Source organism: Salvelinus fontinalis, chromosome 25, assembly GCF_029448725.1.
Source record: "Salvelinus fontinalis isolate EN_2023a chromosome 25, ASM2944872v1, whole genome shotgun sequence".
Lineage (NCBI taxonomy): Eukaryota > Metazoa > Chordata > Actinopteri > Salmoniformes > Salmonidae > Salvelinus > Salvelinus fontinalis.
In genome coordinates this window covers 30,670,335-30,694,141 of record NC_074689.1, presented here as the reverse complement: position 1 = coordinate 30,694,141, position 23,807 = coordinate 30,670,335, and the positions used below count along the sequence as shown (strand labels likewise).

The 23,807-nt window shown below is 44.4% G+C and overlaps 2 protein-coding genes across 5 annotated transcripts in view; one reads left to right on the top strand and one right to left on the bottom strand.

The window, feature by feature from the left end:
- The window catches only part of prkdc (protein kinase, DNA-activated, catalytic subunit), a 45,747-nt gene extending 29,105 nt beyond the window's left edge, over positions 1–16,642 (top strand). The window contains exons 57-86 of the mRNA XM_055881850.1: positions 38–248; positions 565–748; positions 956–1,150; positions 1,384–1,499; positions 2,195–2,326; positions 2,528–2,710; positions 4,573–4,784; positions 4,973–5,111; positions 5,497–5,682; positions 6,625–6,849; positions 7,043–7,151; positions 8,926–9,028; positions 9,138–9,303; positions 9,466–9,640; positions 9,857–10,050; positions 10,145–10,325; positions 10,616–10,776; positions 10,887–11,098; positions 11,436–11,523; positions 11,650–11,793; positions 12,312–12,522; positions 12,651–12,718; positions 12,924–13,144; positions 13,364–13,456; positions 13,577–13,669; positions 13,853–13,924; positions 14,351–14,552; positions 14,923–15,111; positions 15,210–15,349; positions 15,832–16,642. Coding sequence (XP_055737825.1) covers positions 38–248; positions 565–748; positions 956–1,150; positions 1,384–1,499; positions 2,195–2,326; positions 2,528–2,710; positions 4,573–4,784; positions 4,973–5,111; positions 5,497–5,682; positions 6,625–6,849; positions 7,043–7,151; positions 8,926–9,028; positions 9,138–9,303; positions 9,466–9,640; positions 9,857–10,050; positions 10,145–10,325; positions 10,616–10,776; positions 10,887–11,098; positions 11,436–11,523; positions 11,650–11,793; positions 12,312–12,522; positions 12,651–12,718; positions 12,924–13,144; positions 13,364–13,456; positions 13,577–13,669; positions 13,853–13,924; positions 14,351–14,552; positions 14,923–15,111; positions 15,210–15,349; positions 15,832–16,036 — 4,810 coding nt within the window. The 3' untranslated portion in view covers positions 16,037–16,642. The remainder of the gene's footprint in view (positions 1–37; positions 249–564; positions 749–955; positions 1,151–1,383; positions 1,500–2,194; positions 2,327–2,527; positions 2,711–4,572; positions 4,785–4,972; positions 5,112–5,496; positions 5,683–6,624; positions 6,850–7,042; positions 7,152–8,925; positions 9,029–9,137; positions 9,304–9,465; positions 9,641–9,856; positions 10,051–10,144; positions 10,326–10,615; positions 10,777–10,886; positions 11,099–11,435; positions 11,524–11,649; positions 11,794–12,311; positions 12,523–12,650; positions 12,719–12,923; positions 13,145–13,363; positions 13,457–13,576; positions 13,670–13,852; positions 13,925–14,350; positions 14,553–14,922; positions 15,112–15,209; positions 15,350–15,831) is intronic.
- Positions 16,643–16,683: 41 nt separating this feature from the next.
- On the bottom strand, positions 16,684–23,371 carry LOC129823099 (GRB2-associated and regulator of MAPK protein 1-like). 4 transcript variants are annotated; one of them, XM_055881852.1, is made up of 6 exons: positions 22,965–23,371; positions 21,871–22,011; positions 20,879–21,009; positions 19,536–20,690; positions 19,095–19,255; positions 16,684–18,760 (listed from the first exon to the last, which is right to left on the bottom strand). In XM_055881852.1, exons 1-6 carry the CDS (start codon positions 23,110–23,112, stop codon positions 17,896–17,898), a joined length of 2,601 nt encoding a protein of 866 aa, XP_055737827.1. In that variant the 5' UTR covers positions 23,113–23,371; the 3' UTR covers positions 16,684–17,895. The 4 variants fall into 4 exon arrangements, with proteins under 4 accessions (XP_055737827.1, XP_055737826.1, XP_055737828.1 ...); XM_055881851.1 differs by having other exon boundaries at positions 16,684–18,763; positions 22,965–23,370; XM_055881853.1 differs by lacking the exons at positions 21,871–22,011; positions 22,965–23,371 and having other exon boundaries at positions 16,684–18,763; positions 19,536–20,728; positions 20,879–20,961.
- Positions 23,372–23,807: the final 436 nt, after the last annotated feature.

The following is a 23,807-nucleotide window of genomic DNA, read 5'->3' as shown; positions in this document are numbered from 1 at the left end:
TAGTGTCTGTAGCATTCTGACTCCCCTCGATCTGCAGGCTGTACGTGCGTAACTTCTGGAGCCACGAGAAGCGCCTGCCCAAAGCCACCCTGGAGCGCATGCTGGTGTTACTGCACTCTCTATACTCTAGTCGCATCGAGGAACACTTCCTCAGTCTGGCCACTAACCTGCTCCTGGAGATGACCAGCCAGAGTCCAGACTACACACGCAACATGTTTGAGTACCCGCTGTCCGAGTGCAAGTTCCAGGTCAGGAGACTGTGACCACCGTAGAAATCAAATCATTTATTTATTGATCATTCTTTCAAGATTGTTATTTTTAGAACATTCTATTTCTATGAAGTGACTAATATAGGCTTCAGCCTGCAAAGAATGCACATTTTGATAGATGTACTTTAACAAAACAATGTGACAGAAAAGTACATTCAAATATATATTTTCAGGTTTATTAGATTAAATGTGAATTCCACACATGATCAGAAAAGACACAAACATCTACTACTGTGGGGAAATCTGTAATAAGACTGTAGAGCAAAGTGTTTTGATGACGTTTTCTCTCTTAAAGGACTATGTGATTGATTCGAACTGGCGTCTCAGGAGCACCGTCCTAACCCCGATGTTTGTAGAAACTCAAGCCACACAGGGAGCCACGCAGGGCCCGGAGAGCTCCACGTCTCAACCAGGGACCGTGAGGAACCAGCTCCGAGCAACACAAGGCTCACTGGAGTTCAGCCAGACTCAAGCTCCAGGTATGTACATCCCCTTTCCTTCAAAAGCCTTTGAAACTGAGATATTCAGTTGGTTGGGGTATGGGTGTGAGTTAGCTATGACTAACCAGCTGTAACTAACTAATTGTTAGCTATACATTTGAGTTAACTCTTTGATAGTGTTTAGCATATTTGTGTTTTTTGTGTGGTTACGTGCGTCTTATATTGTTTTGTTTCCCTGTATTTCAGGCCGGCGCTCCGCCTATAACTGGTTGACCGGCAGCAGCGTGGACACCCTGGCTGAGTACTCGCTGTCCTCTGAGTCCCTTTCCTCTCTACTCGTGTTTGACAAGAAGAAGCCGGCTGCTTGGAGGCCCACCGGGGAAGGCTTTGGCACCAGGCGCCTCGCCTCGCCTTCTGACGATGGTGACAGCCGCAGCAAAGGCTAGTCTCTCAAGTTTCATACCACCATTTGATGTTATTCCTTTTGTTTAAAAATGATAACACAATAGTCTCAGAATGAACATGGACCAGGACATAAAGAATAAGAAACAGACATTTTTTTGTTTTCATTGCAAAGAAAACATTTTTCCCCAAATGTTTTCCGTTGTGTGCACTTATGGATACTGTATGTCTATCAGCTGTCAATGTCCTGTTTGTCTGCTTCTCTTCAACAGCTCAGAGTGAACAACGCGCCGACATCCTGAGGCTGAGGAGACGCTTCCTCAAGGACCAAGAGAAAGTCAGCTTGGGCTTCGCCAAGAAGGAAATACGCCACCAGAGACAGGAGAAGGCAAGCGTCAAGAAAGCCCCTTTTTAAGTGAAGGGGTTATACACAGAGTGTACAAAACACTAGGAACACCTTCCTAATATTGAGTTGCACCCCCTCCTTTTGCCTTCAGAACAGCCTCAATTCGTCGGGGAATGGACTCTACAAGGTGTCAAAAACATTCCACAGGGATGCTGGCCCATGTTGACTCGAATGCTTCCCACAGTTGTGTCAAGTTGGCTGGATGTGTTTTGGGTGATGGACCCTTCTTGATACACATGGGGAAACTGTTGAGCGTGAGAAACTCCGTAGCGTTGCACTCAAACCAGTGCGCCTGGCACCTACTACCATACCCTGTTCAAAGGCACTTAAATACTTTGTCTTGTCATTCTCCTTCTGAATGTATCACAATCCATGTCTCGAGGCTTAAAAATCCTTCTTTAACCTGTCTTAACTGTCTTTAACTTCTCTTCATCTACACAGATTTTTGAAGTGAATTTAACAGGTGACCTCAATAAGTGATCATAGCTATTACCTGGTTTCATCTGGTCAGCCTGACAGAGCAGGTGTTCCTGATGTTTTGTACACTCAGTGTAGATCAAATCCATATTTGTTCTGTATTTGTAGTTATCTGCATTTCGATCTTTTTTTGCTTGAGTTTTATGCTGCCATTTTGTCTTCCCCTTACCTGAAAATGGCCGGGTTATGTGTTAACTTAGGACAAGATGGCCGACCAGAGGCTAAGAAAGGAGGCCCAGGTCACTCTGTACCGCAGCTACAGATCAGGAGACTTGCCTGATATCCAGATCCAGCATAGTAGCCTCATCGCTCCACTGCAGGCTCTGGCACAGGTCTGTCCCACCTCTGGATGGCCACCCCACTGTTACGTCACTTTCATATACTGTACTCACTTTACTTTTGTTTAACATTTCACTTTGGATAGTAAAAAGTAGTGCTCTGTGTTGTGGGAGAGCAGAACACACATTTCCATCTCATCAGAGCTGGACTCAGGTTCTCATCTACTTCATTTTATTCTAAATGTCTTTCCCCAGAGAGATCCCACTCTGGCCAAGCAGCTGTTCAGCTCTCTGTTTGCTGGTGTCCTGCAAGAAATGGACGGCTTGGAGAAGTCTAATGAGGAGAAGAAGAGGATCAAGGAGGAGCTACTGAGGGATATGAACGGGTTCCTAAGGAAGAGTACCCTTTACTTTCCTCCTTTTGTTGCATGTGTGCAGGTTCGAGACTTCTCACATTTTTTTCACTGTGTAGAGGATGATTCAGTTATTTTAGGTCAGTTATTTTGGGATTATTGTGGAATATTTCTCATATGTTGGCATCTGCATTTGTAACACTTGAATTTTTGCCATCTCTGCTACAGTTGAAGTCGGAAGTTTACATACACTTATATTGGTGTCATTAAAACTCGTTTTTCAACCACTCCACAAATGTCTTGTAAACAAACTATAGTTTTGGCAAGTCGGTTAGGACATCCACTTTGTGCATGACACAAGTAATTTTTCCCACAGTTGTTTACAGACAGATTATTTCACTGTATCACAATTCCAGTGGGTCAGAAGTTTACATACACTAAGTTGACTGTGCCTTTAACCAGCTTGGAAAATGACAGAAAATGATGTCATGGCTTTAGAAGCTTCTGATAGGCTAATTGACATTATTTGAGTCAATTGGAGGTGTACCTGTGGATGTATTTCAAGGCCTACCTTGTGCCTCTTTGCTTGACATCATGGGAAAATCAAAAGAAATCAGCTAAGACCTCAGAAAAAAGATTGTAGACCTCCACAAGTCTGGTTCATCCTTGAGAGCAATTTCCAAATGCCTGAAGGTACCACGTTCATCTGTACAAACAATAGTACGCAAGTATAAACGCCATGGGACCATGCAGCCGTCATACCGCTCAGGAAGGAGACACATTCTGTCTCCTAGAGATGAACGTACTTTGGTGCAAAAAGTGCAAATCAATCCCAGAACAACAGCAAAGGACCTTGTGAAGATGTTGGAGGAAACGGGTACAAAATATCTGTATCCACAGTAAAACGAGTCCTATATTGATATAACCTGAAAGGCTGCTCAGCAAGGAAGAAGCCACTGCTCCAAAACCGCCATAAAGAAGCCAGACTACGGTTTGCAACTGCACATGGGGACAAAGATCGTACTTTTTGGAGAAATGTCCTCTGGTCTGATGAAACAAAAATAGAACTGTTTGGCCATAATGACCATCTTTATGTTTGGAGGAAAAAGGGGAGCGCTTGCAAGCCGAAGAACACCATCCCAACCGTGAAGCGCGGGGGTGGCAGCATCATGTTGTGGGGGTGCTTTGTAGCAGGAGGGACTTGTGCACTTCACAAAATAGATGGCATCACGAGGATGGAAAATTATATTGAAGAAACATCTCAAGACATCAGTCAGGAAGTTAAAGCTTGGTGGCAAATGGGTCTTCCAAATGGACAATGACCCCAATCATACTTCCAAATTTGTGTCAAAATGGCTTAAGGACAACAAAGTCAAGGTATTGGAGTGGCCATCTCAAAGCCCTGACCTCAATCCTATAGAAAATGTGAGGGCAGAACTGAAAAAGCGTGTGCGAGCAAGGAGGCCTACAAACCTGACTCAGTTACACCAGTTCTGTCAGGAGGAATGGGCCAAAATTCACCCAACTTATTGAGGGAAGCATGTGGAAGGCTACCTGAAATGTTTGACCCAAGTTAAACAATTTAAGGGCAATGCTACCAAGTACTAATTGAGTGTATGTACAGATATGACCCACTGGGAATGTGATGAAAGAAATAAAAGCTGAAATAAATCATTTTCTCTACTATTATTCTGACGTTTCACATTCTTAAAATAAAGTGGTGATCCTAACTGACCTAAAATAGGGAATTTTTACTAGGATTAAATGTCTGGAATCATGAAAATCTGAGTTTAAATGTATTTGGCTAAGGTGTATGTAGACTCCAACTGTATGTTGTGGGCGTGCATGTATTATTCATTGCATACAGTAAGAAAAAATAATGCATTCACAGAAATACCCAGTGAACAAGATGATTTGCAAGATGACTGGTGTGTGTGTGTGTTACAGGACATGAGCTACCAGCACAAGGATCTGCTCCAAATGCAGCCTGCAGCAGTGAGCTCCAGCTGCCTGGCCAGCCTCCAGCAGCCCACTGGCATCCTGTTGCTGGAGGAGGGCTTGGTCCAGGGCTGCAGCCCCGAAGAGCCCCCTGCCAAACGGGCCCGCGGTGGACGCAAAGAGGTCCCTCCAGACACAGAGAAATGGATTCATCTGGCAAAGTATGTAACGGTAGTTTGAGGATCTAATAAAAGGGAATCATAATTATAGGTTGGATTTATTTCTGCAGAGCCCTTTTTCAAGTGCTAAAAATGCTTTAGCTGTACACACACACACACACACCTCATCTAATACAGTACTATACTTTTGAATTTGATGTGGTATTGTTTTTCCTTTTTCTCTCCTCCAGACTCTACAGATCTCTAGGAGACTACGACGTCGTTCGGGGGATCTTTGGCGGCAAGATTGGGACCAAGTCCATCACATGCACTGCTCTCCAAGCGGAAGCCAGCAGCAACTATGCTGAGGCAGTGAGGCTCTACAACGAGGTAATGCATTGAGAAGAATGTTGATCAAGTCCAGCTGATTTTAATTCAATTGCCTCATTGAGATGTGATTATTTGTGCAAGTACATGTGTATAAAAGGAATACAGATACAACACCAACATCCAACAAATCAATGTTTTTAAGTTTGCTGGTCCTGGAGTAGATGGTACTCCTGTTACTCTATCACCCCATAGTGTATTATAAAACTTATAAGCATTCATAACAGCGTTCATAACAGCTCACCGCTCCTTACAACAGTAATCATAACTGCATTAAAGGCTATACATGCAGTCATATTGCATTACACACAGGTGGTTTATAAAAAGTGTTACCAACTGTAACACCTTTTAACGTTGATGCTCACGTTGATGTTCCTCAACGCGGCAGGCGCTCAACACGGAGTGGAGTGACGGCGAGCCCACGGACACAGAGAAGGACTTCTGGGAAATGGCGGCCCTGGAGGCATACAGCCATCTAACAGAGTGGAAGTCTCTGCAGTACTGCTCTATCGTCAACATCGACCAGGAACAGCCAGTCAACCTGGACAAGATGTGGGCAGAACCCTTCTATCAGGTAATCCCATCCCACAGAGTTGGATAGAGGGCTTGCCACAAAGCCTGCATGAGTTGTGCCATTGAAGCCTTTCACCATTTTTAAAGTAGTCAACTGGGTGGGACATCCTATGGGGTAAGGAGGGATCACAGAATACATGACAAGCCACAAAAGTATGTATTTGCTTTTATTTAGTCTATTTATAGTCTGTATGTACTATATCAAAGCTATCTACAGTAGCAGTTGGCTTTTGACTTGCACGATGGATTGTAGTCATGAATGTGTGTGTTGGGTTTTAACTTGCATCATGGATTGTATTCATGAATGTGTGTGTTGGTGTCACGAGAATTTTCAATCCCAATGATGATAACTAAACAATTATTTAAGCTTTGACCAATCTCCGAGGTTTGTAAGACCCTGGGTTTAATAATAATTAGGCAAAGACTCAAGAAAAAGGTTGGTTCTTTATTCACAAGAACATTCTGAAGTCCATAATACAAAGACATGTCATTTTATAACTCTCACCCCCCCTTCCTACTTACACGCACACACCGACACACAAACAATATGGGGATTACATGCACACACACCCCACAGTTCACATTCCTCGTTTATCACTACCAAGCTGGCAGTTCCATACCGTTCCCTCCCTCCCAGGATTAGAGGGACCTTGACAGTGTCTCTTTCCTGTCATAAGTTTTTCAAAGTTCCAACCAGGTCAGGTCATGTATAGTTTAATTGTCCTCTGTTTTCTTAGTCACACACACATTTCTCTCCCTTGTCTCGACCAAACCTTATTGGACTTTAGTCTAATTATTCTTAATACATTTTACATAGTCTAATAATTACGTTTCAGGGTGGAATTCTTTAGTCACTACCTTAAACATATAAATTCCCTTATCAGTTGGGTTTTGACTTGCACGATGGATTGTATTCATTAATGTGTGTGTTGGCTTTTGACAGGAAACATACCTGCAGTATATGATGCGCAGTATGTTGAAGCAGCTGCAGCTGGGGGAGAGGGACCAGGCTCTGCTCAGCTTCGTGGATGGCGCCATGAAGGTGGAAGAGCGCAAGGCCCTGCTGGAGAGCCACTACAGCCAGGAACTCAGCCTGCTCTACATCTTGCAGGAGGACTACGACCGCGCCAAGTATTACGCCAACAACTGCTTGCAGGTCTTCATGCAGGTCAGTGGCACCACAAGACGACAAATACTGCTACTGTAGTTACTGCTAGTGTGCGAGGGGGGGGGGGGGGGGGGGGGGATTGTAGGAAACATGGTTAATGTCGATGGAGTAGTGCAGACAAAGTCAGTTGTCATTTAAATATGGAGGTGCCTGATCACACTCAATCACTCACTTGTACATTTCCTCTGTGAAGAATTACTCTAGTGTGGACTCTCTGCTGAACCGCAGCCGGCTGACCATTCTGCAGTCGGTGCAGGCGTTGACAGAGATCCAGGACTTCCTCCAGTTCATCACTGGAGAGGGTGAGTGCCCCCCAATCGCGCTAATTTTGATCTGAGGAACCATATCATCTTGCTATTTCGTGACCAACTGGGGTTCGAACCCGGGTCACCGGTGTTAGTCCACAGAGCTATCTCGCTATTTTGATTCACCATAATATCCTGCATAGGTGACAAAATACACTGCTCAAAAAAATAAAGGGAACACTAAAATAACACATCCTAGATCTGAATGAATGAAATATTCTTATTAAATACTTTTTTCTTTACATAGTTGAATGTGCTGACAACAAAACCACACAAAAATGATCAATGTAAATCAAATTGATCAACCCATGGAGGTCTGGATTTGGAGTTACACTCAAAATTAAAGTGGAAAACCACACTACAGGCTGATCCAACTTTGATGTAATGTCCTTAAATTGGGCACGATTTTCCCCCAAAGTGAAAACAGCGCCCTCTGTCCTCAACAAACAAGTCAAAATGAGGCTCAGTAGTGTGTGTGGCCTCCACATGCCTGTATGACCTCCCTACAACGCCTGGGCATGCTCCTGATGAGGTGGCGGATGGTCTCCTGAGGGATCTCCTCCCAGACCTGGACTAAAGCATCCGCCAACTCCTGGACAGTCTGTGGTGCAACGTGGCGTTGGTGGATGGAGCGAGACATGATGTCCCAGATGTGCTCAATTGGATTCAGGTCTGGGGAACGGGCGGGCCAGTCCATAGCATCAATGCCTTCCTCTTGCAGGAACTGCTGACACACTCCAGCCACATGAGGTCTAGCATTGTCTTGCATTAGGAGGAACCCAGTGCCAACCGCATTAGCATATGGTCTCACAAGGGGTCTGAGGATCTCATCTCGGTACCTAATGGCAGTCAGGCTACCTCTGGCGAGCACATGGAGGGCTGTGCGGCCCCCCAAAGAAATGCCACCCCACACCATGGCTGACCCACCGTCAAACCGGTCATGCTGGAGGATGTTGCAGGCAGCAGAACGTTCTCCACGGCATCTCCAGACTCTGTCACGTCTGTCACATGTGCTCAGTGTGAACCTGCTTTTATCTGTGAAGAGCACAGGGCGCCAGTGGCGAATTTGCCAATCTTGGTGTTCTCTGGCAATTGCCAAACGTCCTGCACGGTGTTGGGCTGTAAGCGCAACCCCCACCTGTGGACGTCGGGCACATGCACATTTGTGGCCTGCTGGAGGTCATTTTGCAGGGCTTTGGCAGTGCTCCTCCTGCACCTCCTTGCACAAAGGCGGAGGTAGCGGTCCTGCTGCTGGGTTGTTGCCCTCCTACGGCCTCCTCCACGTCTCCTGATGTACTGGCCTGTCTCCTGGTAGCGCCTCCATGCTCTGGACACTACGCTGACAGACACAGCAAACCTTCTTGCCACAGCTCGCATTGATGTGCCATCCTGGATGAGCTGCACTACCTGAGCCACTTGTGTGGGTTGTAGACTCCGTCTCATGCTACCACTAGAGTGAAAGCACCGCCAGCATTCAAAAGTGACCAAAACATCAGCCAGGAAGCATAGGAACTGAGAAGTGGTCTGTGGTCACCACCAGCAGAACCACTACTTTATTGGGGGTGTCTTGCTAATTACCTATAATTTCCACCTTTTGTCTATGCCATTTGCACAACAGCATGTGAAATGTATTGTCAATCAGTGTTGCTTCCTAAGTGGACAGTGTGATTTCACAGAAGTGTGATTGACTTGGAGTTACATTGTGTTGTTTAAGTGTTCCCTTGATTTTTTTTAGCAGTGTATATGTTCTATTTATCTCTTTTTGTCGTAGTTTCCATTAACTCCCTACAAAACCTCATTAGACGATGGATTGACCGCTATCCTGACGCCAAAATGGATCCAATGAATGTATGGGATGATATCATTACGTCTCGGTAAGAGTTTTTTTTTCTTGTTTTGTTGAAGAAAATGTGTCTATATAATTCAGGGTGTGTGGTTTCTTTGTACTGTCAAAATATCCCCTTCTATCTGCCCGTGGTCCAGATGTTTCTTCCTGGACAAGATATGTGAGAAGCTCAGCAACCAGGTCCCTAGTGACACCATGGAGGTGGACGGGGCAGAGCAGGACCAAGCCCAGGACCTCGACACTATCGTCAAGAACTGCAAGTTTAGCATGAAGCTATGCATGGCTGACAGCGCTTGGAAACAGGTGAGATCTTAGTCTGTCTCCCGATGCTCTCCAAAACCGAGGGGCTCCTGCTCACAGCCGAGGCCACGTGTTTTTGTTTGACCATTGTCCATTGTGGATGTCCTCCCATGGCCACACAGGAAGTGACACATTGCACCTTTTTAAAATGCTTTGTCATTCCAGAGCAACTTCCCTGTAGCAACCAAGCTGCTGAAGGAGCTCCACCGAGAAGCCAAGACTCAGAGAGGCTGGCTGCTACGCTGGGTCCACAGCTTCAGCCGCTTCAGCCACAAACGCAGCCTGGCTCAGGGGCCCGTGGAGCAGATCGCCACCATGCTGAAGGCTATCCCACTGCTGGGTACGTATCATGGATACTTGGAGGTCCGTTATGGACTGGTCTGGGATCAATAGTGGCCAAACCATCTGCCTGAGTTTGATTAAGCTCCTCAAGTGTTGTAAAAAGGGCTACATAAATCTTCATTTTATTAATTGAGCAGGTTTGTTAAGAAAAATGGGTGCATGTTGCCTCAACGTGATGTGGTGCAGCCCTTACGTTCAGTCTTGTCCTCTATAGATGACCTTCCGGCCGAGTGCCAGAGTGCCAGCGGCCATGTTTTCAGAGACCAGAGGATCCTGTTGGGAACGTCCTACCACATCATGGCCTCGGCTGTGAGCAGGAGCCCCTCGGTTCTGGAGAGCATCGGGAGAGAGAAGGCAGACAGAGTTCTGCAGCTAGCTGGGTCTTCCTCAACAGCTAGTCAGCAGAAGGTATACAATTATGGGGCATCGTTTGTAACCTGCTGTATGTTTTCAAAAAGATGAATTCCGTGCCACATCAGAACATTTCTAACCCTCTGTGCAGGCGGTGGTAGGGCTGCAGATGCGAGCTCTGGAGTTGTTCAGTGGTGCCGTGAGGAGGGCGGATGAGGAAGTCCAGTCCTATACTCAGGAGTGTTTAGACACCAGCGGCATCGTCGAGGCCTACATGGCTCTGGCCAACTTCTGTGACCAAGGATTGCGTGAAGAGGAGCAAAGCAGTAACAGTGAGTCCCTCCAGCACCTCTGACTTTAGCCCTAGTTTCCTGGAAAGATGAGTGTATCACTATGGACGATTTGGTTCCTGGTTAGATGTAATTGTTACGCTGAGTTTTGTTAAGCACCAGACAGTACCAGTTGTCGTTGTATAATGTCTTAGTAGATTCCAGCTGAAATAGGACTGACATTTAGTTAGGGAAACCAACTATTAGACACAGTAATGTACTCTTATTGCTGTTTAGGCAGTGACTAATCGTCTAATCACTACTAACGTGTCTATCTGGATGTTGTCTTGTAGTTAGTGAGTTCCCTGAGCTGGCCACCCTGCCTGTTCACGTGGTAGAGAGCATGCTCAAAGCCCTGAAGCTAAACTCAAAAGAGGCCCGGCTCAAGTTCCCCCGTCTTCTGCAGATCATCGAGCTCTACCCTGCTGAGACTCTGGACCTCATGGCCAAAGAGGTAGGGAGCCTACCCGGGGTCCATTCCATTTCCATAAGAAAGCTTTTCCTCAAAATACTATAGCTTTGTTTAGAATTATCATCTCAAAGTTCCCATGTTGTGGTTGACAGATGGTGACGGTGCCCTGCTGGCTGTTGATTGGCTGGATCAGTCAGATGATGGCCTTATTGGACAAGCCCGAGGCGGTGGCGGTGCAGCATATGATTGGTCAGATTGCAGAGTGCTACCCCCAGGCGCTGGTCTACCCCTATATGATCAGCAATGAGAGCTACCACTTTGAGGACTCGGCCAGTGGACACAAACACCAGGAGTTTGTTGACAGGTACTGTTCTGTTTCCACCCTGGCAAACAGTCTACTCAGCTCGCCAAAAGACCATGGACGCTGAGTTTTGAATCATACAATCACATAGTAACAAATTGTGTTACTAGAGATGGATCCAGTATCAAGCAATGCCGAACAGTTCAGTGTTCACTACAGTGTATTTTATTACGCTTTATGTTACAGTCCGCTATTTACCTGCATGGAATTTATTCAAAAATTACATCTGCTCATAAGCTAGCCTATACCTTTGGGATTCATTGCAACAAGCACCACTAGGAATAATTGGTATTTCATACTAACTGTATAATAACTACTACGGGTGATGTGTGTTGGACAGGCTCAAGTCCCTATTGGATAAAGGGGGTGCTGTGCGGGACTTTGTTGATGCCCTCCAGCAGCTAACAAACCCTGAGATGCTTTTCAAGGTGGTTGATGATTACAACATTGAAACAAGTGAACCATTTTCTTATTGCGGTCATCAGTGGTTGTTGATTCTTCTCAGTTCATTTTGAGGTGTAGATTCTGATAACATTGTCATGTGATTGTCACAGGATTGGTGGGACGATGTAAAAACTGAATGTGAGAAAACGAGTTTCGATAAGAAGAGGATGAGGAACATGTATGAAGAAATGTATTCTTCCCTTTGCGATCAGAAGTCACAAGGCCTTGGCGCATTCCGCAAGAAGTTTATACAGGTAGGCATCTTCACATATCATAAAAAACACAGATACAGGTGTACTTGTCATATGCAGCGCATTCGGAAAGAATTCAGACCCCTTTACTTTTGCCACATTTTGTTACGTTACAGCCTTATTATAATTATTATAATTTTTTATTCTCATCAACCTACACACAATACCCCATAGAAATGTTTCAAAATGTATTAAAAATAAAAAACAGATACCTTATTTACATCAGTATTCAGACCCTTTTCTATGAGACTCAAAATTGAGCTCAGGTGCATCCTGTTTCCATTGATCATCCTTGAGATGTTTCACAACTGGGAAGCACTGGAGTCAACATGCGCCAGCATCCCTGTAGAACACTTTTGACACCTTGTATAGTCCATGCCCCGACCAATTGAGGCTGTTCTGAGCGCAAAAGGGGGTGCAACTCAAAATTAGAAAGGTGTTCCTAATGTTTTGTATACTCAGCGTATATCATATATGTTATTATATTCAACTGAAATCACTCTCATTACGGTGCACTCTAGAAATTTGCCAAGGAAGTGGAGAAGTGGTTGGGCCGTGGTGGTGCCAGGCTTTTTGAGAAGCGGCGAGACAAGGCCTTCCTGAGGCAGGTGGAGACAGACCTGATCAGCTCCATGCGCGGGTTCCAGAAAGAGCCAGGGAACCTGAAGGAATACTCCCCCTGGCTGAGCGGCTTCAAAGCCGACTCACTCCGGAACGAGCTGGAAGTCCCAGGTCAGTAGGGATACAACGTTTCTCAAGTCAAGTTCTACGCAGGTGATGCCATTTTGCTTTCCAGACGTCACTTTATATATAATATATGATCACCAATACTATGTGGTTTATCTCCTCTTGTCTTTTAGGGCAATATGACAGCAGATCCAAACCTTTGCCAGAGTATCATGCAAAAATTACAGGATTTGATGAAAGGGTATGTATGATCCACAGCTGTTATTTCCACTTCCTGTTGTTCTCTTGACCCTCACTTTAGCCTCTATTTCAATTGAATGTGTTGCTGTTTGCAACCCTGAATGTTACTTCGGGGGCCTTTTTATATCTAGGCATGGATATAATCTAGGGGAAATAGTAGTAGCACTTAATTTAACTTGTGTGTGTCTGCGTTCATCCGTCCCCAGGTAAAGGTGATGAACTCCATCCGGCGGCCCAAACGTCTGATCGTGCGCGGGGACGACGAGCGGGAGTACCCATTTTTGGTGAAGGGCGGAGAGGACCTCCGTCAGGACCAGCGCATCGAACAGCTCTTCACCGTCATGAACATCCTCCTGGCCCAGAACACCACCTGCGCCCACAGCAGCATGCAGCTCCGAACCTACCAGGTGGTGCCCATAACCACCAGGTAGCTTTTCATTTTATTTAAAGTGTTTTCCCGACCCAGTCCTCAGGGCCAACATACTTTATCCATCACTTGCACACATGATTCAACTAATAATCATCATTGTGTAAATGTGGCAGTTTAAAATTAACAGCTAGTATTGCAGGGGTCATGAAGTTATTTTCTGTTTACCAAGCAGACAGCTCCTGTACTTTTCAGTATGTTTTTGATGTATCCCTACAGAATTGGACTGATTGAGTGGATGGAGAACACCTGTACGCTAAAAGACCTGCTGCTCCGCACCAGGACTGAGGAGGAGCAGCAGACTGTAACAAGGTACAGTAGTACCAGATTTGCCAGTAGTAGCGGATATGCCAAAAACATAGAAGAATCTACAACTGATCTCACTGACGATCTAGACAAAATAAATGATCATTTTTTCTTTGTTCACTGTAGACCGAATGAAGTCTATGAAAACTGGCTCACCAAAGTCACCAAGTCAGACGCTTGTCAAATACAGGGTATCGGACGCTATGCTGAGTCTTACAAGTAAGTCAACTGAACTGTGTGTTGTACTTAAACATAATAAACTCGCTGACCCTGTTATTATGCTTTTATCTAGTAAATATGTATCCTGGGTCTTGTGCTGTAATAAATCCCATTTGTGCCTTTTTTTCCCCTAACTGTTCCAGATAATTTTCCATTTAAATGTATTTATGCCATCTATCACAGGATGGCAAAGCGCAATGAAACAGTCAATAATTTCATGAAGATGGAACAGCTTGTACCGGGCGATCTGTTGAGGTGGGTTTCTAATTTATATAATGACCCACACCATTGTGTATAGATGAGGCTATCAAGCTGTTACATTTAGTAAACAAACCTAAAGTCCTTCCTTCCTCATTTTCTTGAAGAAATCCCTGATCTGACATGCCAGGATTGGTGAAAGCTACTGTTTGTGATAGAACGGTTTCACCTATCAATTTGTTTTTGATCAGTGCTTACTTCAAGAAAGAAAGGGATGAAGGATGTTTATTAACAGGGCCCAAGGCTTTGATCCTATCAATTATCATTAGAGCATACTGAAGTGGAGCAGTCTTCAGTCCAATACCGAGGAACAATCCATGTCATGAAAAGTTTCTGTACATGTAATAGAAGATTAATCCAGCGTGTGCCGGCCATAGATTCTTCTGCAAATTCAAAAAGGGTCGTTGTCAATCTTTTTTCCAGGAGAGCGTTTGTCCGGATGAGCACCACCCCCGAAGCCTTCCTCTCTCTGCGCTCCCACTTCACCAGCTCCCATGCTTTGCTGTGTATCAGCCAATGGCTCCTGGGCATCGGTGACCGTCACCTCTCCAACTTCATGGTCAACATGGAGACCGGTGGTATGATCGGAATCGACTTTGGCCACGCCTTTGGTTCTGCCACACAGGTGGGCACCCTTGATGTTTTGTCTTGTTTTGAGGGCAGGGATAGTGTAGAGCAGTGTTTATTAATTCTGGCACATTTGTGTCTTTGTACTACACACGTGATTTAAACCATCAAAGCAATTTATGAGTTGATCATTTGAATCAACTGTACAGTGGTAGGGCAAAATAAATATTTTCACCCCTTTGGGCTTCCAGGACCAGGAATAAGACTAACTGGTGTAGTGGATAATGCAGCCTTGTGAGTTGAATGTGCAAGCAGCTGTTTATTACATTGGGTATATAGTTAAGCGTATTTTCTTTTTGAATGATATTTGTACAAGTTCACATCTATACCCCTAAGAAAATCTGGACAAACATATTTTTTTTGCACAGTTCCTCCCCGTGCCAGAGCTGATGCCATTCCGCTTGACGAGGCAGTTTGTGAATCTGATGCAGCCTATGAAACAGTCGGGCCTGATCCAGAGTGTGATGGTGCATTCGTTGAGAGCCTACAGGGCCAACCCTGAGCTGCTACTCAACACCATGGACGTGTTTGTCAAGGAGCCGTCTCTGGACTGGAAGGTGGGTGCACGAGGTCTAGGGCCCAGCATCTAAGAGAACTTTAATTTGATGTGTGTACATTATGAAAATGTTACTAACTTGTTTTCACTAACCCTCAGAACTTTGAGCTGAAACAGCTGAAGAAGGGAGGCACCTGGACTGAGAGCATCAACACCAAAGAAATTAACTGGTACCCTCTACAGAAAGTCAACTTTGCCAGAAGAAAACTAGAAGGAGCAAACCCTGCCACCATAACCAGGTAGGCAAGATTTCCTCAAGGAAAACACAGTGGATAACTTTCATTGATTTTTGTGTCCAGGGAGTTTTGAATTGGGTTTTCACAAAGTCAGGGGGTTTACTTGTGTACATGTCTTAAGAGCTCGATTCAATCAAAACCGCATTGCAGTATCTCTGTTTTGACTATGGTGAAGAGATCAGCACAATAAGATGAGTGCATAGGCATTAGTAGTGCAAAGTAAATGAGAGAACTTTGACCGGGATTCAGTCTAACGCAGATTAATGACCTGTGCACAATTATTTCCTTTTAAAGGCAATTTCCCCGACGTTTGCGGAGATCAATTTGCTGTGAACTCCACGGATGTTGGCTAAAGCAGAAATCACTGATCAGTTAATCGCAGTGCACTAGTCATTTATTAGCGCTTGTTTTAATCCCGGCCTTAGTAAACATTTCTATGGTAGGATGGCTGAATCTGGCCCTTAGTCTCTCTTGTTTGTTTTTAGTGAGGAGCTGAAGCTGGGCTTTGAGAAGGACTCTGCCTTCAAGGGCATGCAGTCTGTGGCATTGGGAAGTGAGGAGCATAATGTGCGTGCCCGGCTGGTGCCCGACGGCCTGTCGGTAGAGAGCCAGGTGGACTGTCTTTTGGACCAGGCCATGGACCCCAACATTCTGGGGAGGGTCTGGGTGGGCTGGGAGCCCTGGATCTGAAATGCACACATCTCTCCCAATGAGGCCCCTCCGAGACACAACTTAACTATGTTTGAATACTTTAAAAACACACCCTTCCTTGAAGTAATCACTGATTCAACAAAAATGTTTTGCATGTCAGCAATCAAGTTTCTCACTTTCTAAATACATAAATACAGCCGATATGACGCCTGTTGCGTTATACGAAGCAAAATGCATGAAACCGGCTGTACTGCTGTATATCTTGAAAACGTGATTGCTGACATACATTTTGGGACTACATCAACAATGGACTAATGAAACAAATACCAAATGAGTTTTGGGGTGGAATTTTCCTTTAAGGATCAGAGATTTCTTCAAGGGAACGAGGAAGCATGCGTTCCTATAATATTCAAACAGGACCAATGGACTGTTGCCCACGATATAGTGCTGATGTTGTTCCTTATGGATTATGAAGTTAGTACATGAAGCCCTGTCTTCAGTCTTTTTATGATTGTTTAAAAAAATGCTTAAAATAAATGAATTCTAACACACTCTCAAATTTGACAATTCATTTAAATGTCTTTTTGTTTGTTTGGAAGGCACTGCATGGCGAATCATTGAATAAAACAGCAGTCCTTCGATGTGCATTTGTGCAAGGTTGTCGTCATTGTAGCTCAGCCAAAAGATGAGACGTGTCCATGTTTATTGATCATACACAACCATAGAAAGAGTTAGGTCAAAATATAATGGGGGTTCATAAGTTAGTACGTTTTCTCGTTCATGGTCCTGTGCTACTGATCATTTACTGTCATAACATTACAATAATTTGACACAAACACCAGAAAAATTACACAAGGTGAAATGTTGCAGATAGCTATAGTCGTAACATGATTTCACGTTTCTATACAAAGCATATCTATCTGAACGTTTTGTTACGCTTCACTACCTTGAACCCCAGCTAAATGTAGTATAGTTAATGGTCTATGGTGGGTTAAGGCAGATTAGTCTCAAGTCAGAATCTGTATTTGTGAATGTGCAGAATAAGGGAAGATATATCCCAGTTTATATAAAATTAATCAATGGCTAGTAGTTATTAAATACTCTTTAAAACCCATGTAACATATCCTTAGTTTAAATAGCAAGTTCTCCATTTAATTTGTCAAACCATTGTCCTTTTAGCAACGGTACATCCCGGTAGTTGTTTCTTGAACCCCAATGCTTCCTCTAACCATTAAAGTCAACGTTGGTTCAAAAAAATGACAGATTTAAGGACACTGTTGTCATGAGTCGATTCACAGTCTATTTGTACTGGCAACGGCGGTTTTACTCAAGTGCATTTCATTATGCGGAATATGAAGTTACATTGTATTGGTGGTTATTAATTACGCATTACAAGAAGCACACACAAATTAGTTAAATGCCATCGCTTGGATTGCAAACTTTCATGAATAACCTCTTACTTCTGTTGAAAGGCTTTGGGTTAAAGCAAATAGTAACGGAGTTGTGAGGGAATGTCCCTAAAGAGGACAAACAGAAAATCTAAACAGATATAATGACGAGTTAACACACAACAAACACATCCCTGTTACATAGACAACTGTAATGATTACCAGGGTTGGACTTCGGAGAGCTGGATTGACAAGTTAGGCAGCCACCTTCGAGACTGCTCTTGGTTTTCTGGTTTAACAAGAAAGCTTAACGTTGAGTGTGGGTTATTGAGGGTGTATAGTAATTCATATACTATGCCCAATTCATGTGTTATCTTTCTCAAAGAACTAGAATGTGCAGAATTGTTTCAGAAAATCATCTGGCCAACTTCTGCTATATGAAATAACCCCCAGAAAAATTTCTGGATGTGCATAGCATTTGAGTACAAAACATTTTGGTAAAGGGTTAGGCTATATTATAGGCCTCCAACCTTTAATAAACTGCATGAGTTTCTTCACTTGGAGTTTGCTTAACTTGAAGTCCTCCGTCAGAATCTCCTCCGTAAGCTGCAGAAGTAGATTCCCATCGATTTTCTCTGTCACGAACGAAGACACAATGTCACCGGAAATGCCGATGAACCGTAACGATTTGGACACCTCTTCGATGGAAAGACCAGAGAGGTTGGTAGGTGGTTGCCATTGTCCTCCGGGGGCTGGCAGGGAGGGGGAGGACAGTGGCGGTAAGGGGGGATAGGAGATGGAGAATATTTCCGTCGTCGTGACCTGGTCGTGTTGTTGGCTGACCAGGCACTTTAGAGTGTCCTGCGCCGTATCTTCGACAGAATCTTTACATGTCTCGTTTGATTTGGGCATCCTCGGTGGCAAGATGGGGCACGATAGGCTTTGTTTAGTGTTACATTCGTCTCTAATATTGTCTCTGTACATTTCCAGGGTGTAGCTCGACGACTTGGTGCAAAAGTGATTAGTGTATGAGGCTTTGTGGGATTTCAAGGGGATGGCGCTACCGCCCTTCTGCTCTTTTCTATCTAAGTCAAAAAGGCTGGAAGTGCATGGCGACTTGGGTGTGCCAGAGGGTCTTTTTCTGGGATAGCTGTAGTAACTTTGACAGGGGATAGGCAGGAACTCCTCCATGCTTTGAGAATCCCCTCCATAGAAGTCGTTGGGCCACGATAGTCTAGAAGGGCAGGAGAGTACGCCGTCGAGAGGTGGGCTCACGTGAGATGCCGTCAGGCACTCCTCGTTGCCCTTGACCCAATTACAGGGGTAACATACGTGGTTCTGCTCGTCTGCCTCGGTCACTTCATTCTCTCCTCCACTGCTGCGAGCAAAACAAAAATACCAAAGTTAGTGAAAGAACTAGGTACAAGTTGAGTCTAAACACAGCTAAAATATTCTGAAATAATGTCACATAGGGATAAATGTAGCCCAACACTCCAGACCATTGGGAGGGAAACAAGGGCTATTGACTAGTCAATGTGTAAGGAAGTGTGTACATTAGTAATTTTTTTTAATGGTAAATTCAATGTATCTAGTATCAGAATAAAATCTATAGACTGCAGGACCAAATCCTAACTTGAGTGGTGTGTGTGAAACATGCATTGAAGTCAAAAGGTATGTGCAAATGATGAGGCTACACATTGGGATTTTACATGCTGTGTAGGCCTGAGGAATAATAGGAGAGTGTAGGGCTTGGAGAGCGCGTTTCCGTCTGCCGAGCCTTAGCTACAGCCGGCGTTGGGGTGGACATCATCTGCTTGGAACTTCGGGGGGGAATGGGAGGGGCGTTCAAATGACGGCATTCTACCTTCACCTGGAGAGGAAGGTGAAGGTAAATCAGAAAGCCTCAAACCATCCCAAAACAGCCATTGAAAACAAGCAATGAACAACTGCTAGCTAATTTGGGAAATGGTTTGTTTTTAGCTGTGAGAGGATGTTTACACCAGTAAAGAATATTAAATTATTACAATGGGCCTACATCTGATCAGCCAATTATATCAGTAACATCAATATTTTCTCCAATTTGCTTGGTAGTAATACTGGAATATTAGTTGTTAAATGTAGCCATGGTGATAGAATTCATGTGTACTCACAGCTTCAGACTTTGGTGGGACTGGGGGCGGAGCTAGACAGATTTCAGAGCTGACGGGGTATGATATGACAGCCATGGAGGTGGCGATAGTGTTGCTGGTGCCTCTTGGATCCTCGCCGCCTACACTGTGACCTCCTCCTCCCCGACTTGATCTCAAGTGGTCCAGCCACAGCTCCTCGTAGGGAACATCCGACTGGCTCATGTCCTCCAGCAGCTCAGGAAAGAGGTACTCTGTGTCAACCGAATCAGCCGGCACACCCTCGGATGGCAGGAGCACCCAGTCTCCGCACAGCGTCATGCAGCCCTGCAGGTTGACCTCGCTGTTGCTGTGCAGGTTGTTGCCATAGACACACACCGAGAGCCGGTGGAATGACTGGGTAAGCTCGTCGCGGGCGTACGTGAGAGAGCTGGGCATGTGCATGTGGGAGGAGCAGCCGTTGCTGCTACCACCACTACCACTACTCTTCTTGGGGCTCCTCCCATCAACGTCATTCCAGTCGGTCCTGACATCACGCACAGCACGGGAATAGTCGTCAATGTCAAACTGCTCCTGGCAGTAGGTGAACCAGCGGTGCACCATGGTGTCCAGCCACAGCTCGTTCTGAAGCAACCCTTCAGGGATGATGAACTTGGGCATGGAGGCCATGTGGAGCGGGAAGTGGACGGGGATGATCTTGTTACTGCGCAGCACGCAGCCCACCACCACCGTCTTGGTCTGGATGTTGACCAACTTGTAGCGGTGACTCTCGCGGATCAGGTGGACGTCATGCTGGTTGCGCGGCGGGCTGCCAGGCACGCTGACGTTGACGGGCAGCCGGGTGTTCTCCACGATGTTGCGGATGGTGTGCTCGCCCTCCAGCATCTGAAGCTCTAGGGGGCTGCAGGTGCTGAAGCGACCCTTACACTGGAAGGGCAGGCTGACACTCTCGTTGGTCCGGTGGTTCATGCAAATGAGGCAGGGCATCTTGCCACGGTTCGCGATCTTGCTGATGGAGTTGAGCTTGCCGATTTTCTTGAAGATGGTGTTGAAGCGCGACTTCTCCTTGGATGCCTTGGCGTACAGGATCTCTGCCTGGCCCATGAGGGTGAGCTCATCACCGGTGCTTAGTGTGATGTTGTACACCTCCGTGTCCTCGTTGCATTCGCCCGAAGCCATCTGTGAGACGAGGACGTGTTGGATTGTAGTCTCATAGCCTAAAGATCACATAACTATAACCCCTAAAAACACTCCAATTGACCTCCTTATGACAATGTCACATCTGTAGATTTTGGAAATGTACATAACTTACAAGTCACTAAGGCTAAAATTAACTTTTGATTAACTATCAACCAATAGCAACTGACCTTGACATTGAACGTAATTTCCTCCATGACATACACCCGTTCGGGAAATGCTTTGGCCACCTCCTCCACACTGTTGAAGTACTGCACCGGTTCCTTGACATCTCTGTCCTGCTCCAGCAGCTTAAACTGACCTACAGGAAGGGGTGGAGAGAATCAGACAGGATAGCCTAGCTGCATATTACCTTTGTTTATGTTACTGGATAGGATAGGCCCTTTTAGTTTAGTCTGTGCTTCAAAAGGAAACATCTCTGAAATATTTCAGTGAACACATAACAAAGACCCTTTGGGAACATTGCTATCTGAATAACCCTGGTTCCCAGCAGTAGCCTCAGCCTGCACCAGGCCAAGCTTTTATTGCAACCTCAATGTTCCAGTGTTATGTACAGTGTTTCTGTGAATCAGTTTTACAGTCTGACTAAGTACACTTCCCATATGCTGTGAGGCGAGAGCATTGATCATATGTCAGTCTGAGGTCCCATTGGCCAGATCAGTTGGATTGGTGCAGGCGGAGCAGAGAGTCAGTGATGTAAAAAGGGTACCGTCTGTGTAATCATTGATTCAAGCCTGAGAAGCTTTTAAGATTAGTGAAATGGGACTGTGCCTGTTCTAAACCCTGAGCAAACAGTACAATGTGCATGTTTGCATGTTTGATTCTGGCACAGGATTTAAAATGTACTGGTAGTACAAATCAATGTATTTTTCCTTGATTAACTTCAATGGCTTTAGAAGGGCATTGAAAAGCTTGTTAACAATAAAATAAGCTTTTAGCAAAGATCTGTCTAATCAGTCCATGTGAAGTGTGATGTAAAATAGGTTGCTTAAAAGATATGCTAGACCGTGGCAAGGGAGAGTCATTGTGAATGTTGTAAAGGTTGAGTGGGTTTAGTTTACTGATTAATATTACTCTAAGGCATTCACATACATCTGAGTAAACATTGCCACGTGAACCACTGACAAAGTAGATTTAAAAATGGAACAGTGATTTGACTAACCTTCATAATGTACCGGGATCTCTATTTTGGGCCCAATGACATAATGGCCTTCCTCCAGACTGTGTGCAGTGATTGTAGTCCATTGACGACAGGAATGAATCAAGAGGTAGTCATTGTCTCGTAAGACATCCACCAACTCACCTGGAGAAGAGACACTTTCATTCAAATTACACAAGTAGCAAACATCACTGTCATAAAAAAAAATTGCCACAATTTTTCAGATTGATTTGAATACAGTAATATCAATCATTTAAATGTATAACTAGTCATCAGTCCCACATGAATGGTATATTTTACATGATTAACGTTAGCGTATCACCTCATGTTTAATGTAGACTTTAAGCATTAATCTAGACTTATAACAGTAGGCTAAAATGTAAAAAATATTGTTTTCAATGGCTATGTTGCTAAAGCTTTAAATAGAACTGTAGATATGGCTATCACGGCCTAAACCAAATTACATTTGCATGTGAAAAAATCTCTGCATTTGCTCTACTGTTTAGCTACGTTTTTGTTGGTAGCCCACTCTTGGACTGCATGCTACAGAAAAAAACTATTGCAATGCATTCCTCTTTCAATTACAAATGTAACGTTATGTTTATTTATTTAAGTAGGCAAGTCAGTTAAGAACAAATTATTATTTACAATGATGGCCTGCCACGGCTAAACCCTAACGACACTGGACCAATTGTGCGCTGCCCTATGGGACTCCCAATCACGACCGGTTGTGATACAGCCTGGAATCGAACCAGGGTCAATATGACGCCTCTAGCACTGAGATGCAGTGCCGGGAACTTGATAACAATCAAGCAATGAATCTAGCTAGCTACAAGCGTTTATACATTTCTTCTATTTTTTCAAATTGTATTAAAAAGCTAGGTAAGCTTTTGCAACTTTGTTGACTAACGTTAGCTACGTTGTCAACAATGACAGAGTAGCTAACTGTTAGCTAGTTAATGGTTGCTAGCCAATTTAACTAACATTAGATGGTTAGGTTGGAGGCTAGCTAACTTAATTGGCTTACTGCCATTTTAAGCAGCGTATTAACTCGTTAACCCTTACTAAAAACAATATATTGCTCAAAGTTTACCTACCACTGTCCAGCTTCACAATTTGCGGCAATCTATAAACACTGACAAGTCGATCTAAGGGTAAAGACGTCGTGCTCCATGATACATCTTTCAAATTGTTGTACAGCATTGATCCAAGGTCCATGTTAGCTTGTAAACAGACGACATGCATAGCATGAACGCACCACTTCCCAGCGTTGCTGCTAGCTTTGCATTGTTTTCAGGCATGTAACCTACACCTTTCTTTTGGTTTGGTTTTGTTTATTTTGAGGTTAGCTAGCTATTTTTTTTCCTGAATTGTCGCACAGCCATGTTGGCTCCGTGCTAGCTAGTATGCTAGTTGCACCTAAATTGACAGGAAATGCTGTGTATTGAAACCATAGATATCTGCACATGCCAGACGCCTACTTCTCAAACTATTCCCTTGTCTGGGTCGTCACTAGTTACCACAGCCATAAACCCCGCCCATTTCTAAAATGTTACACTTCTAACCTTATGCCTAACCCTGACCTTAAAGACAAAAAAGCACATTTTTGTTTTCATTAATTTGTACGATGTAGCCGGTTTTTACTGTGGCCTGCTAGTCAGCTGTTGAATTCACCGCAAGGCCAAGCTTGAGACTCAACACAAACAGGGGAATCCAAGGGAGAATATCATGAGTTAATTCAAGTCTTTATTTTACTTTGTGTCCTACTCGAACAACTATCAGGCTGACAAATGTTATGCATATAACATATATAAACGCATATATTGTGCTTTAAATGGTATGCATATTATTTATCCACACGAGAAAGAAACTAGTTAAATTACTTAAAGTGGGAGCTGAAGAAAATCGGTGCCTGCAGGGTGGGGGATCAAAACAGCCAA

What these genes read in the sequence shown, in the direction of transcription:
- LOC129823099 (XM_055881851.1), bottom strand. Translation starts at nt 23,112, where the DNA reads ATGCATGTCGTCTGTTTACAAGCTAACATGGACCTTGGATCAATGCTG. An exon ending in AATTGTGAAGCTGGACAGTG is followed by an intron (nt 22,012 to 22,964) that starts GTAGGTAAACTT and finishes TCTCTTCTCCAG; the next exon opens with GTGAGTTGGTGGATGTCTTA. An exon ending in AAATTACGTTCAATGTCAAG is followed by an intron (nt 20,691 to 20,878) that starts GTCAGTTGCTAT and finishes CTCGTCTCACAG; the next exon opens with ATGGCTTCGGGCGAATGCAA.